Source organism: Ciconia boyciana, chromosome 15 (assembly GCF_034638445.1).
Source record: "Ciconia boyciana chromosome 15, ASM3463844v1, whole genome shotgun sequence".
In the NCBI taxonomy this organism is placed as follows: Eukaryota; Metazoa; Chordata; class Aves; order Ciconiiformes; family Ciconiidae; genus Ciconia; species Ciconia boyciana.
This window is the reverse complement of record NC_132948.1, coordinates 4,522,682-4,536,933: the sequence shown is the minus strand read 5'-3', so window position 1 is coordinate 4,536,933 and position 14,252 is coordinate 4,522,682. Positions and strand designations below refer to the sequence as shown.

General features: G+C 46.5%; 1 protein-coding gene and 1 long non-coding RNA gene across 2 annotated transcripts; one reads left to right on the top strand and one right to left on the bottom strand.

Annotated features, from left to right (window-relative positions):
• Nucleotides 1-356: 356 nt before the first annotated feature.
• On the bottom strand, nt 357-1,889 carry COX6A1 (cytochrome c oxidase subunit 6A1). The gene is made up of 3 exons (XM_072879952.1): nt 1,729-1,889; nt 1,211-1,350; nt 357-626 (listed from the first exon to the last, which is right to left on the bottom strand). Exons 1-3 carry the CDS (start codon nt 1,829-1,831, stop codon nt 540-542), a joined length of 330 nt encoding a protein of 109 aa, XP_072736053.1. The 5' UTR covers nt 1,832-1,889; the 3' UTR covers nt 357-539.
• Nucleotides 1,890-7,444: 5,555 nt separating this feature from the next.
• LOC140659998 (uncharacterized) lies at nt 7,445-13,804 on the top strand. The gene is made up of 3 exons (XR_012045300.1): nt 7,445-7,524; nt 9,835-9,966; nt 13,182-13,804. It is a non-coding gene; the product is annotated as an uncharacterized lncRNA (long non-coding RNA).
• Nucleotides 13,805-14,252: the final 448 nt, after the last annotated feature.

The window sequence follows — 14,252 nt, the reverse complement described above, 5'->3', positions numbered from 1 at the left end:
AGCTGATTATGGAGAATGTGCTTCAGTAAATACTGTGATAGCTGATTATGGACCATGTGCTTCATTATGTACTGAATTTTAATCTACAGTATTAGTCTGATAGCTGTTCATTGGGCTGTGAGCTGTGGGCTGACAGTGACAGTGAAACCAGACATGAAGAATATGAAATTGAGTAATGTCCTATGCTGAATGTGTTCCTGTTGTTAGCGTTATCAGATTCGGGAGCAGGTATTAATTCAGACAGTCAACCCCCTCTGCTCCTGCACCGTATCCTGTGGGAAGCCTCAATGTTTTAAGCAAACACCAAACTAAAGAACTTCTAAGGATTCAGATTAACAAAAGAGTCGGATCCTAAATTCGCGTTTAGAGTTGTTTATTTAAAGGACCTCTACACAAGTACAGACAGAGGCCACAACGCCATTCAGCTTCATCGTGGAAGGAATGTGAGTTTCTTAAATGATGGTTCCCTAAACGATGGTTCCCATACAACCTGCTGGTCCAAGACAGGAAGAGCCAAAGTTCTGGCTGTGGTCAGAATCTTACTTTTCATCTTCATAACCGGTTGGGAGAGCATTAACATGGGGATTGTGGAATAGAGTTTTGTTCCCGTCACCCCAGGGGAAAGGCTGTTGAAAGAAGAAAGAAAATAAGCCAGTGGCAGCTAACTGAGCGATCTCTACAGCACAAGAAATCAACAGCAGTGTGGACTCAAAGATCACACAGCATGACGGGCTGATGAATTAAGCAACTCGGCATCTGTTCCTGGGCTGTAGGAAGCAAGAGTTAGAAAACAGTCTCCCTTAGCTGGAAGCCACCGTCTCTAGGTGACAAGATCTTTGCTCTTGCTTAAACATCAACTGTGCTCTACTGTGAGGACCCCAGTTTTGAGAATTTGGGATCTCCTCTGTTAGCTTTTAGATCTGTATTAGTTCAAGGTAAGTACAGCAGCTCTAGGGCTGAAATGTTTTTCAGCAAGACATCAGCAGGATTACTTGGGGGTGGGAAGGCCTGTGACTACTATGGGTACTTCATCTGAGCTGTGAGAAGCTCTTCTGCTGCCGCAGAAACAAAGGCACGAGTTAAGATCATGGCTACGTACGCAGCACCTCACATAGCAGACAAGAAAGCAGGAGACGCTGTAGTAATCCCAGATGAAGCTCTGCAATCACAGGAAAAAAAGAGGGCCTTTCAGCAGAGCAGGTGAACGTACCTTGGTCCTGATCCGGAGGTGAGCATAAGGAACAAACTCGGGTCTCTCACGCTCGTGCTGTCCTTTCAGGTAGCAGTTCAGCATGCAAACACCAACCCCGGGCAGAGCCACGACAAAGGTCAAGAGCTTCCACAGGCGGGCTAGTAGGAAGTGTTACAGGAATTAGAATAATAGCCACCATTTCCATTAGCGTTAGTGACCTGAGAGCACGTTAAATGCAATTAGTACGTTAACGAGGAATTACACTCCACGTCCCTCCCCAGCGCGCGGGTCTCCCTCCCCGTTTTTACCGGGGGAAGAGAGAGCTCCCCGCTCTTGGGGGATCCTGGCTCGCGGTTCGAGCCACAGTTCCTCCGGGGAGACTGCCGCCCCTCGCCAGGACTCACACCGCCGGGGCCTGCCGAGCGCCCCGGTTCCGCGGCGCAGCCCCGCTCGCCGCAAAGGGCAGCGGCTGTCAAGGGCAGCGGTGCGCCGTCCGCGGGCCCCGGTTACGCCCTCGCCCCGAAGAGCCCCGTTACCTCCGCCGGCCTCGTGGGCCGCGGCCGACATGCTCCGCCCCGGCAGAGAGCGCGGGGCGGCAGCACCGAGCAGCAGCCGGGAGACCCTTCCGAGCGCCGCCATCTCCTCAGCGTCCCCGGGCGCCCACCGGAACCGGAACCTACGGCGGCCGGCAGGGGACACAGCGGCTGCGCGCGCCACCGCCTGCCGGCTCCGAGCATGCGCACTCCGCGCCCACCGCGAGCCTGACCTTGCAGGGCAGCGCGCTGAGGCCGCCGTGCTGCGCATGCGCCGTTATTGGGGCGGGGGGAGGGGGAGGAACCGTTAGTGACGTAGGCGTCGCGGTGTGTCGCTAAAAGAGGGAATCGGCGCCATTTTGGTGCTGAGGGGTGGAGGGCGAGGCTTGGGGAGACTGTACTGTGAGGACGGGGTGGGGTGGGGTGGGGTGGGGTGGGGTGGGGTGGGGTGGGGTGGGGTGGGGTGGGAGAGCGCTGGGGACAGCTCAGGCGTGAGGGGACCGAAGGGCTCCTCGAGCAGGGCTGGTCTAGTCTAGAGCCGGGGCAGCCGGGAGGGGAGCAGGAGTGAAGGAGCCTGGTGCCCTGGGGGGGCTGCAGAGGGGTACAGGGGTTGTCAGGCTGCGGCACAGAGAGGGGGTCTGCAGTGGGGTGGCTGGCAGTGGTCTGTGCTGGCTTCCACTGGGTCTTGAAGGGCAACACTGGGTGGTACCTGTGGCCACGTGGCTCTCCAGAGCAGAAGGAGATGTACTGATCTATGGCATTGTGGACAGAGAAGGTTGGGGAGGGATGTCTCCCAGGGTAGATGTCCATGAGTGAGTTTCAGAGATGGTGTGTTTGGTGTAGGTGGCCTAGGAGGCAGCTCTGGCATCCTATGTAGAACTTCCTGGTGGTGAAGTGATTGCACAGCTGTATTTGAGTTTCTTTTATGCAACAACAGAGAAGAGCTGTTGTATTTGTTAATGTCACTTTTTCACATTAGGGACCAATCCTATCACTGTGATATAAAAACCGTTTCAATCATAACAGTAAAAATATGTTTGTCGTTAATGAAATGCATTTTTGTAACCACTGATGTATGTTTAATTATGTGGATTTCTGGGATGATTCTGCTGAAATAATAACATCACTTGAATAAACACAAGATGTCCAGAAAAAATAATAATCATAATTAATTTGCAAATATCTAGATCCTATTTTATTATAATTCTTTACTGGAGCCTGGTGGTTGGCTGTTTGACCTTTGGTAGAAGCCATGTAGATGGAGAGTACATTTTCAAACACTTAAAACCCTGCAGTAAAATGAGAGGGCTCTTGTAGTGGATGTAGAGACTGAAACAGACAGTGGGAAAGCAAAAATGGGGCTTTCAGGAAGGGGCGGTGGTGTGGTCCGGTCTGTGAACAAATGATGCTGAGAAGGAATTGTATTTTCCTCCTAATGAGGTATGTTTGTTTGTGGGAGGAGGAGGAGGTTTGTATGTCTCATGAAGTAGGCATCTGTGAAAGATGAAGAGGAGCTGAAGGAAAGTGCAAAAGCTCCGTCCCAGTTTGGGATGATGTTATTACACAGTGGCCAGGGGGAGTACAGCCTCACACTTCACCTTGGTCCCATGAAACTGATTGCTTTCCTGTTGGCAAGACCAAAGCACTTAGCATGGCTGAGTTGCTGTTACAGCATGGCTGTTACATGGTAGGGAGCTGTGTTTGCTGCTGGGGAGCGTGATTTCTTTTCCCTTTTTCACTTGGAGGAGGGCTCGTGTCCAAGTTTACTGTGTAGCATATAGGGATGGTAAGATGGCCAGGATCTTGGAAGGCTGTTGTGAAACATACCTTGGCATAAAAATATTGCTCAGTTGTTTATGTTTACTGTATCTTTGCAGTGTAAACTGTTAATAAGTACTTTGGTTTTTATTCTCTTTACTTTTTTAAATCACAATTACCTCTTCCAGTTATTTGCTTTCATATGATTTCATTTAATCAATAATTTTAAGAACAGTCTTGCTTCCATGATGAAAGGATAAGTTATTCCCTAGTAGCATTGTGTGTAGCTACAGAAGTGGTCTGTCTTCATTGACATGATGTGTTTTGTACAGTACAGATGTGAAACCACTGCAGCTCACCATGTGTGTCACCGTGTGCATGCACACCTGCCTTGCTGCATGAGGTTGGGAACTTTATGTCATGAAGTTTTTGTCCACATTGGAGGTGGATTTTGCCTTTCTCCACCTGCATCCTTTGGATTCAGGGTTATGAGATGTGTAATATCAGACTTTTAAGAAGGAGTTTGCATGTGACTTTTCTTGGGAACAGAAGATACAAGAATTATTTGTATACTATTTAAGTGATGAAACCAAGATTCAGTTCTGTATCCTAAAGCAAATTATGGTATTGTTTATGTAGCTCCTGCTATAAAAACAAAACTACTCTTGTTTGTAGCAAAAAGAACTCTAAGCCACAGCCACTAATGTTTACAAAGGAGAGAAAACAAAAAAGGATCAGCAAAACAGGAAACAAACTTTTTCTAGGATGAGGAAAGAAGCATAAAGTGGTACTCTAAAATAAGAATTTGTGAGCTGTGCTGCTGCAGAAGCCTCAAAAGACAATGTGCAAGTGTTCAGCAGGGGGTGAGACCAGCCAAGGTGTGCTTCTCCCTAGTTCTCCCTGACACCTTCACTCCTCTGACAGTCTTGAAAATGTTCTTCAGAGAAAAAAATGCTCACAGAGAGCAGTATGTAGTAGTGGCAACTCTTAGCACAGCTGCTCCAGGTTAAAGGAAGTTCCTTGTGAGCACTTCTTCCACCCAAGGGGCTCGTGGAGAGCAACTGAAAATGGGGTTCAGGTCTGTCCTGAACCTGAGTATGGTGGCAGTTTCATTACAGTCTGAGTTACACTAATTTAAGATGGGACTTTCTTAGGCTTTATCATCCCAACAGCTGTGATTAATCTCTGTATTAGGTGTGTCAGGAGTCTAATGGGTCTGATTCACTTCTTCTTTAAATGTGGTGTAAACTGGGAGTGACTGCTAGAAGACACAAAAGATTCTGTGTGAAAAATGTCTTCTCATTGAGATAAGACAGACAGGTATTTGAAGAAACCTAGATATTTTATAAAGTATTGTGAAGAATGTTTTGATATAGTTGTATGAAATATGTTTAACTGTGCAATACGTAATGGTTGTTGTCACTGTGATGATTGCACTCATCCTGACAGCATGTGTTTTTACAAAGGCGCGGGGAAAATACTGGTGAATGAACAGTCAACTCTGCCACTGGCTCAGTAGCTCTGTCTGGATTATTGACCTGTGGCGTGGGAACCCCCTCTTGCACTCACTGGTATGCGCTACTGCTGTGCAGAAAGGACTTCATGTGAGTTTTTCCAAAGCTGACTTATTTGAGGGCCTATAGCTTGATTTAGAAACTAGTTCATCACCTTTAAAAATCCGGTCCTAAATCCAACATTTTGAGGAAGTTTCAACACGTACATTTTTCCAAAAGATCCAGCATCCTGGCAGCTTTCTGAGTGCAGAAATCCTACAAAGTTAGGAAAAGGGGGAAAAAAAAAAAAGTGCTGGTAGCCAGTCACTTTGAGAAAGCTGTTTTCAGTGGGACAGGTGGAGGTCAGGCCAGAACTCCTGTAATCTGACAGTAAACATCTCCTGTTGGGAATGCAGCAGGGACATGCAGCACCTGATTTGAACACTTTAGATCATATTGCTGTTCAGTTTAGCAAAATTTGAACGATTGCAGCAAGCTGGTGTTCAGTAGAGATGGAGTTGACTTGCTAAGCTTAAAAAGAATGTTTGTAGCACAAAAGAAAGCTTGGATTTATACATACTAAGCACAAAAATGCTTCTGGAGGCAGGAAGCTTTAGCCTTCAGGTAATGGCCCTAAAAGTGAGTTTTGAGATAGGGAGGTTCCACTGTAATTCAGAATCAAAGGCCATTTTCCAAAGACTCATCTTTCACCTTTATTTTTTTTCCTAGCCATAGTGGTGGATAGTGGGGAGAAGAGGACATGGATAACAGCATGAATCCCTGATGAGATGCGATTTATAAAAGCCTTCGATACCGTCAGCTGGGGCCAAAGGCTCTCAGAGCAATGCCGGACTGGCCCGCCTGGTGGCAAACTGCTTTCACTGGAAGTGCCTCTCCGTTTAGGAGGTTTGAGAACAACAAACGCGTTCACTGGGATTTCAGACTGTAATCTCATCTCCGTGCATTTTCAAGTTTTCAGGGACGTGCTCGTCCCTCTCGAATAGCAATGTTTCCTCCATCAGATACTGTCTTAACAAACGCGGAGTTCGTGCTGCAGAGATAGCGCCTGCGTCTCAAACTTCACAGAGTTTCTGGGGGGTTCTTCATCTTCTCCCTGTAGTCCTGGAACTGCAGAAATCAATATTCTGCCATCTGTAAATCCTTTGTTCCCCTTTTCACCAGGGCTTTATCAGCTTTGTAAGTGAAGGAGGGAGGGGGGAAGAGGGCGTTGAGAGAGCCATTGTCCCTTCTCTCGGGAATGATCTGGAAGTACTATGCAAATCTTCATTTGAAGACCCTGGGAACTGGGGGAGGGCTTTAGCTGCGAGCTCAGTAGGAGGGGAGCTCTGCATCCCTGCTCACACTCTCCTGCCTAGTGCAAGGAGCTGGGAAGAGTTTTTTGAACTGGCAGAAGAGACATTTTGCACTTTGTGCACTTCTGTGAGGCTTTGCGCTCCTTATGGCTCTTCCTTTGTGCCTTTCTCTGCGTGGTTCTTCTACGTGTTTGTATAAGAATTGGGTAGGGGAGAGAACTAAGAGCTGTGATTAGCGGTGATGAAGTCAGGACGGTGCAGGGTGCAGCACCCCTCCCCGCTCCCTACCTTGCACCCTGGAGTCTCCCACCGAGGAGTGGTGCAGCTCCAGTGGTGCTACCGCACATATAGCCCAACTGCTGCCGTTAACATAGAGCATGGATGCGGTTTCAGTAAGCAAATGATTGAGCTGGTCAGGAGTAGTGGAGTAAAATAGTTTGCAGTTCTCAAATTATCACGTTGTAGCCAGGTCTTAAAAAGCCTCCTCTTATGGGGGCAAAGACTCACAGACCAGTACCTGCTTTATGAAACCCTGCAATCTGTCCTGGCTTGGCTCAGAGCCTGTGTCACCTGTTTTGTATTAGGGCAGGGTCACACTAACTGCCAGTTTCCTGGAAGCTGTGTAGGGTCCTTCTTAGGCCTCATGGAAGGGGAAATATCCTGACTGCATAGACACATGAGTGAACAGGACAGCGGGGGAGGGAGAGTACAGATTCATATCTAGGCATTTTTGTGTTTATAAGCTACTGTAAAAGCAGTCATAGTCTTTTTGATTTTCTGACCTTCATTTCCATGGCATCAGTCCTATTGTTTATTTTTCAAGCTTTGAGGGGTTTTGTGTTCCAACAAACTGTAAAAATTACTTTTGAACAGTGACAGCCGTGGAAAATGCAGCACTGTTCTCTCTGTCCCAGGCTGCTGAGAAGATGCAGATTTAAAAAAAATCTCACCTTCTGTCTCAAAGCCATAGGAACATGTGCCATGAGACCTGATTCTCTGTTACCTCCCACATTATATCCAAAGCAATGTAAAACACTAGTGTTTTGTTCTGCAAGTACTTTACTGCTTTGAGGAGGGAAAGTGCATCACAAGCATACTCCCATATGCACAGCTGGGTTTAAATCTGCTCTCATTTTTTTTTCATGTGTAACTCTAGAGTGACTCAGCTGACTTGGGTGAACGTCCCCTGGAACCCTGCTAGCTGGAAATCAGCCTGGACATGCCCTCTCGCTCCTGTAAGTGCTCCCAACTACCTGTGCACACTCACGCATCCATGTAGATGCCTTTCCGAGTACACTTGTTTGCATGTGGGCTGGTGTATGAATGCACATTCTTCTCACCCGCTCTTCACGTATGCATGCAAACACACACGCATTCTCAAGTGCACACATCCATTCCCTTTCTGTCGTACACATTTGCGCACATACACAGACCTTTTTGAAAGCTCCTGTTTTCAGAAAGGTTTTATTTATAGGTCCTGCCTGGTTGTGAATGTGAAAGGGAGAAAGCCCCTCAGAGGGTTCCTTTCATGTGTAAATCAGCCTAGGCTGAGAGCATTGGGGTCACAGAGAGGAGGATTTCACTCTTAATTACTCAGAGAGAAAGCAGGCAGGGGACTTTCTCAAACTAATAGGGTTGTTCTCTGCTGGGGAAAGCAGCTTGAGACACCCAAGTTTCTCTTGCATCAGACTTCAGGCTCTGATTCACAGGCCTCTTCTGCCAGTAGCAAGAGCTGGTGTGTATGTGGCACTTGGAACAAACAGTTCAGCTTCCAAACCAGCTATTAAAGATGGTTATGTTCTTTCTGATAATTGGGTGTTCTTTGGAGACCGATGGAAGAACTGACCTAGTTTGCTTTATTTTTATGCCACTTTTATTGAAAAACTATGTTAGCCTGTGCTGTGTATATCTGTGACTCCATCTGAGGACCTCAGTATCCTTCCAGACATACCTGAAAACTCCAACCTCTCTGCCAAGTAGAAAAATGTTATTGTCTAGAGATTACTCCAGTGAGCAGGGCTCTGAACTTGGACTTAAAGCCAGCACTGAATTCCCAGTTCAGCCTGTGTGACCTTTGACAGAAGACTCGCTACCCTGTGCCTAGCTGTGAAATGGCATAGTCTTCTCCCTAGAATGGAGCTGTTAAGAACAAAAGTCAATATGGACTGTGATACGCTTGGTAATAAGGCTGCGAATGCCAAGGTAACTGTGGGTGATGAGCATGTCTGAAGAGATGTGCCTTTTTTCCTGGAATGCAATGCATGGATTCCCCTGCTGAAGTATCATTGTCACCTTTCATCTGTCTACACAAAACTGAATCTGGAAATTTACTGCAGGGATAGGAACACCCCAATCAGAAGCCATTGGGTTCTCTACAGGAACCACAGGACTTGCTTGTACAGCCACGCACTAATATGAAGTGCAGCTGTCAGTAGTTGCAGGGAAGAGATCTGTGTTGTCAAGTACACATGCACACACAAGCAAGTATATTTTTTAACTTCAGTTGACTCAGTTAAAATTACATCCTCTCATCTTCACCTCCTTTTCATATGGACTCTGCTTTTCTGGAGAGGAAATAAATGCTTTGAGGGCTGAACGTTCCCAATCTGTGCACAAACAGCCCCCCGGGAGCCGCGATACAGGATTCTTGAAGCTGCGTTAGTTCAGCTTGCCTGGGAAGGCAGAGGTTTCAGTCCGGGGGCACCTGTTTGAGGAAGCTCGCAGTAGTGGTGGGGACTATTGGCAGATGAGGTCAGCAGTCTGAAGTGTCTGCAGAGGTCAGCGAGAAATGAATGGGTCATTTCTTTTGCAAATGAAGAGCTGCAGCCTGGAGCAGCCTTAGCAGAGCCCAGCATGTGGGTCCAGGCTGTTCCTTTTATGATCTGATGGAAATGGGGCCCAAAAGGACTTCCCTGATGGAGTTCTGTCACAGCCTTTGTTATCTTTGCCTCCTGCAGCATGCACTGGGCATAGAATATGGATTGGGGGTTATCCTGGCTACCAGCGCAGTCAAGAGGATGAAGGCTTTATTGCTGCATGGAAAACCTAAGGCTGCAGGGTATCCTTATTGCTATTCCACAAGGAAAATCTTGGTTTAAGATGTAGAACACATGTTTCTTTCTGCTTTAGTGCTCCCTTTTACCCAACCTACACTAAAATGAGTAAATCCAAGGGCTTCTTTAAAATAAAGCACATAACTGAGTAACAGGGATTTAGAAGCCTGGATTCTATTCTTCATTCTGGTGGTAAATTGTCAGTTACTTTGGCAAAGCCCTGTTAATGCCTTATGCCTCACTCTTTCTGTAAAACACTGAAGAATAGTAGTGTATTCCTTTTTCTAAAACATTTTGAGGATTTGGGGTACAGAGTGCTTTTTATATGCAAAATGTTGCTGTTAGTAGCACCATCTGTCAATGAAGTAACTAATTTTGTCTATTTTTTACACAACAATGTTACTCTCTCTGAATTGTTGATTTAGAATTAATTTTATGTTGTATAAACAATGTCAGCTCTGTCTTGCCATTTGCTCTTTTGCTTCTTTGCAGACCACCAGGGAACTTCTTTTGCTGTGACATTGTAATGGGAGGTGGAGACACCTCGAGGAGAAGGTTGAAACAGACAACTGCACTTACAGTCAATAACATCTATGACTTGAGAAAATCTTGCCTCAATTACAGGTTTGTGTGTGATCTGTGCATGCCGTCTGTCCTGTGTACAGGTATTTAAAATAAGGCAGGATGTGCAAATAAGTGTTTCCCTTGTAGGAGCTCTAGGAATAGCTTCCTATTATTATTGTCTTTTCACAGCCTTGGATAGAGTAGGGCAGGCAGGGTGGGGGTTTTAAGGGGAAGACAGCTAAGGTTGGAGTAACTGTGCTCAGGGTTTTTCCTCAGTGCTGTGATGTTACAGCCGTGACAAGCAGCTAGAAGTTAGAACAGTCCTGGGACTGCCACAACTTGCACTAAAGAGGAAAATGAACTTAGGTTTAGATTTTATTTTTCAACCTCTGCTATGTGTGAAGGATTGTTTTTATGGCTTTTATCTCCATTTTCCTTTAGAAACCTCAGGAGGACTGTCCACTCTTCCAGTCTGTTTTGATGTGTTTTAAATGCATGATAGGGAGCAGAGCCACTCTCACTAGGTTGCAGAAAGAGGACATAAAATCATAATACATCTTCGGAGGGGTAGGCGTGTTCTTTATTTCCTAGAAGCATCAGCCGGGTTTACCCCACTTTGTAAGAAGAGTTGCAAGAGAAGATGAATGTTTCTGAGGGCTCGGGGACAGTTTCATGTTTGGGGTAAGGCTGAGGTTAGCCATGGAGCCTGTGTCCAGGCAGTAATTTGACAGCAGACATGGGCACACAGTAATGCAGTCTCCTCTGAAAATCAGAGAAGCCTGCTGAGTTATTGTGAGCTGGAGGAGCTTTTCTGTTTGTGGGCACATGGGTCTGCCTGCCTCATGTTGTGCAGACATAACTGAGACATAAAGGAGGCTGGCAAATTGCAGAACACTGATGGAAGTGGGGACAAGGGGCTGAAGAAGAAAAGTTAAGAGTTTGTAGACAAAGGGCTCAAGCCTAGTTTTGAATTCCTAGCAGGTAGTTGGTCTTTAAATGAAAGCATTTGTCAAGTAACATACTGATTTAATGTGGGAATTGGATAGATATCTGCAAAGGTTTTTGCACCCTGTTTGCAGTGTGGTTACAGGAGATGTTAACAGAGAAAGCAGTTTTACTTTCTACCAAGGTGCGTATTTGTTCATGTACCTAAACTATGTAGGGCAGGCAGTATAGATAACTTTATACAAAGTGAGACACAGATGACACTACAGGGTATAGGCATATAATGTCCCCACGGATTATGACTGATTGTAAATAAGGCACATAACTTGCTTTCCTTCTGGTAGTACCACACCACACCGTGACCATCATTGTTGGATTATGCAGGGCCTTGCATCAGCTGCACTTTGCTGTACCTGGCTGATGGCCTATATCCCCTGTCCCACAGACCCACTCCTGTTCCACCTGGGCAATGCACCCTACTCAGCATCTCCATTACGAGCAGTGCCTTCTTGGACCCTACATTATCTCCTTTCACTGTACTGGGACCTCAGTGTCATGATGTAGTTGCTTGGCTGTACTCAGCAGTGGCTGTGATCAGACTGCACGTCCATGCTGTGCCCAATGCTGAACTGATGGAACAGATACATTCCACAGAGCACAGCCAGTAGCTCCTCTCTGGTCAGTGTGTGTCTCCTTTTTATGCCTGTCAGGGAATGTAACAGGCTCTGCATGGCAGGTTGGTAGGCAGTCCCCCCGACACTTCCCCTGGTATCCTACCACAGCTCTAGCTGATGCACAGGGTTGTAGTGTTTTGAGATTGGTCCCTCATTTCAAATTTTTTTTTAAACTTTCAAAAGCTTCTTCTTGAGCCTTGAACCATTCCTATGCTGGAGCCTTGTGAATTAATTGCCAAGGACTCACAAGTTGCTGATAGATGCATGCAGAAACTAGCTACATGGTTGGCCATTCCTGTAAATCATTGGACTCTTCATAGATTTCATTCTGGGCTTTTCCTTAAAAGCCCTCTCCCAAACTGGACACAAGACAATGGACACCAGCAGCCACAGCTCCCAGCGACTAGGATATTGTCACATATCCAAAAGCCTGGTGGGAGGAGCAGACATTAGGTCTGAATTCATCCTGGCAGGGAGATTCGGCTGAGAGGGGAGGAAAAGAAGGTCAGAGGCAGCTCCAAGGAAACGGCTTCTGTTTAAAATATTTCATTAGAGTTTTCACACTGGAAATATAAAGTACGGGAATACAATTGCTTGGCAGAGGAACCACATTTAGTAACAGTCCTGTATACATTCAGTACTCTATACAGAAGGTGACATTTATGTCCTTGGCCATCTCAGCAAAATTACGGGTCCCTCTTGTAAACGTGACTTTTTTCCAAAATAGCTTACATAATCTGGAGATGTTTGTTTATCAATATTGATAAAAGATGTTCTTTTCCAGTAGACTGTTGCTCCCTGCTGTAGCCACGCAGCCTTTGCAGGGCAGACTAGCTTTATCTAAGCAGTGTATTGGTGTCAGTCCAGCTGGGAACACTATTGGGATACTCACCTCACAGCGTTTCCCTTCCCCTCTGTGTCTATCTTATTGAGTTACAACAGGAAAAATCAGACAATCACGGTCACCCTTTTCCAAAGGGTTAGTCTTCCCCCTGTTGATTTGACAAGCTCCCTTTTTGAAGATAGTTCTCACCTGCCACTTGAGCTTTGTTGCCTCAGGATGTTTTACCTCCTCATGCGGGCAGGGTTGGGAGTTTGGACTGGCGCACATACCTGTGAGATCTAGCTAATGCAGAGTTATGGCAAATGTCACCACTGAGGAGGTAGGAAATGGGATGCCAGTATGTCTTGTCTGCTTTCTTCTTTTAGGACATAGCTTAACCAAAGAACTCAGCAGTTGAAACATCAGAGGAGTATGTGGTGTGGATGGATTTTTTAATGGGAAGCCAGAATTAGTTTACATTTGTGTTTTTCTGTTTTAAGTTAGAGGTGAAAAACTTGGAGAGGCTTTGTCATTACATCCCAGTGGCACTTGTGAATTTACTCTGGCTTAGAAAGAAGTGTTTCCCAACAGACTGGCAAAACAAAAGCACGCATACAGTGCCCTGCAAAGGTCATTCCTGACCAGACCCTGAAACAGCTTCAGTACAGATTGTCAATCTTTCACACTGCCAACCCCCATGGCATGTTTGTACCCAGGTTCTTTTGTCAGCGCTTCAAATAATTTTTATGTTCTTCACTGACTATGCTGGCAGCATGTTATCAGGGCCCTGGGTTTACCAGCTGACTCTGCAACCTCTTCCCCCTGTCCTACAGGTTTGGCTGCCTGTGTTTGAGGTCTGCGCTGATATGGTGGAGTGTAACCTGGAATCACAGTGCTGTGAAAAGAGCTGTGTGCCAAAGAGCTGAGAGAAGCCTGCTGGGGCCTCCCCACTTCCCTTGGGAGCCACAGCACAGAGCTGCCTTTGTCCTCGGTCCTCGTCTGGGGTAGGCTGTAGGGGTGTCTGTGCCTGGCTGTGGACCTTGCTGATCTTGACCCTGACTTGCTTACTTGTCTTTCTGGCTCGGCCTCAGACCCACCTCATCCCTGGGGCTTGTCTGACAGTCATTGGGCTTCTGGCTACATGTGGTTACTGTCACTGGACCTGTTCCACTCTTATTGCTTGGTCACTGTGGATCTTTACACTGAGGTCCTGTCCCTGCCTGCCTCGCCGTCAGCCTGGCTTGCCTTTGCTCCTCGTGCTCCCCAAGCTCCTCTGCAGCTGCTGCGCTGCCCCGCTCCCAGCATTGGCCGCAGCCTTCTAGACACAGCATCGCCATCTGTCTGAGAAGCCAGAGAGTAAATGGGCAGCGATATGAGAAACATTATGGGATCATGCTGGTTTATTGCTATGACAAATAAGAAAGATGTGGCATTAGCTTTGCCTCCCTTCATTTCCAACTTCCTGAAAAGACAAACCGAAAATCGGGTATATTGGCAAGAGCTCGGACCGCTAAGAAAACAGCCGGCAGGAGGAGCTCTCTAGACATTTCGCTGGATCATTTTCGGACAGTCATAGCTGCATGTTTCAAGGGCATCACTTTAAATCTACTTTCTTGGGACTTCCTTGCAGACAAACCAGCAGCAGCAGAAGACAGAGGCAACTTCATGGCATTGCAGCTGAGCAGCTCCAGTGATTTTTATTTTATTTTTTTCTGCTGAGACTTCTCAGGTTCCTTCTCCCACCATGATGTCTTACTTTCTCATTGTTTCAGAAACATAAAGTGTTCCTGAAGATGTTAGGGATTCTTTTTGGTCCCTGGAAGGGGCCAAGTGTTTAATCTTCCAAGAAAGCTAGTGTAAGATTTTATGGACAGCATCCTAACCACAGAGTAAAGAATTCCAAA

Excerpts from the sequence above, each read along its gene's own strand:
- COX6A1 (XM_072879952.1), bottom strand. The coding sequence starts at position 1,831 with ATGGCGGCGCTCGGAAGGGTCTCCCGGCTGCTGCTCGGTGCTGCCGCC. Across the intron at positions 1,351-1,728 it reads GGCCCACGAGGCCGGCGGAG|CCCGCCTGTGGAAGCTCTTG; the intron begins GTAACGGGGCTC and ends ACTTCCTACTAG. Across the intron at positions 627-1,210 it reads ACCTCCGGATCAGGACCAAG|CCTTTCCCCTGGGGTGACGG; the intron begins GTACGTTCACCT and ends TTCTTTCAACAG.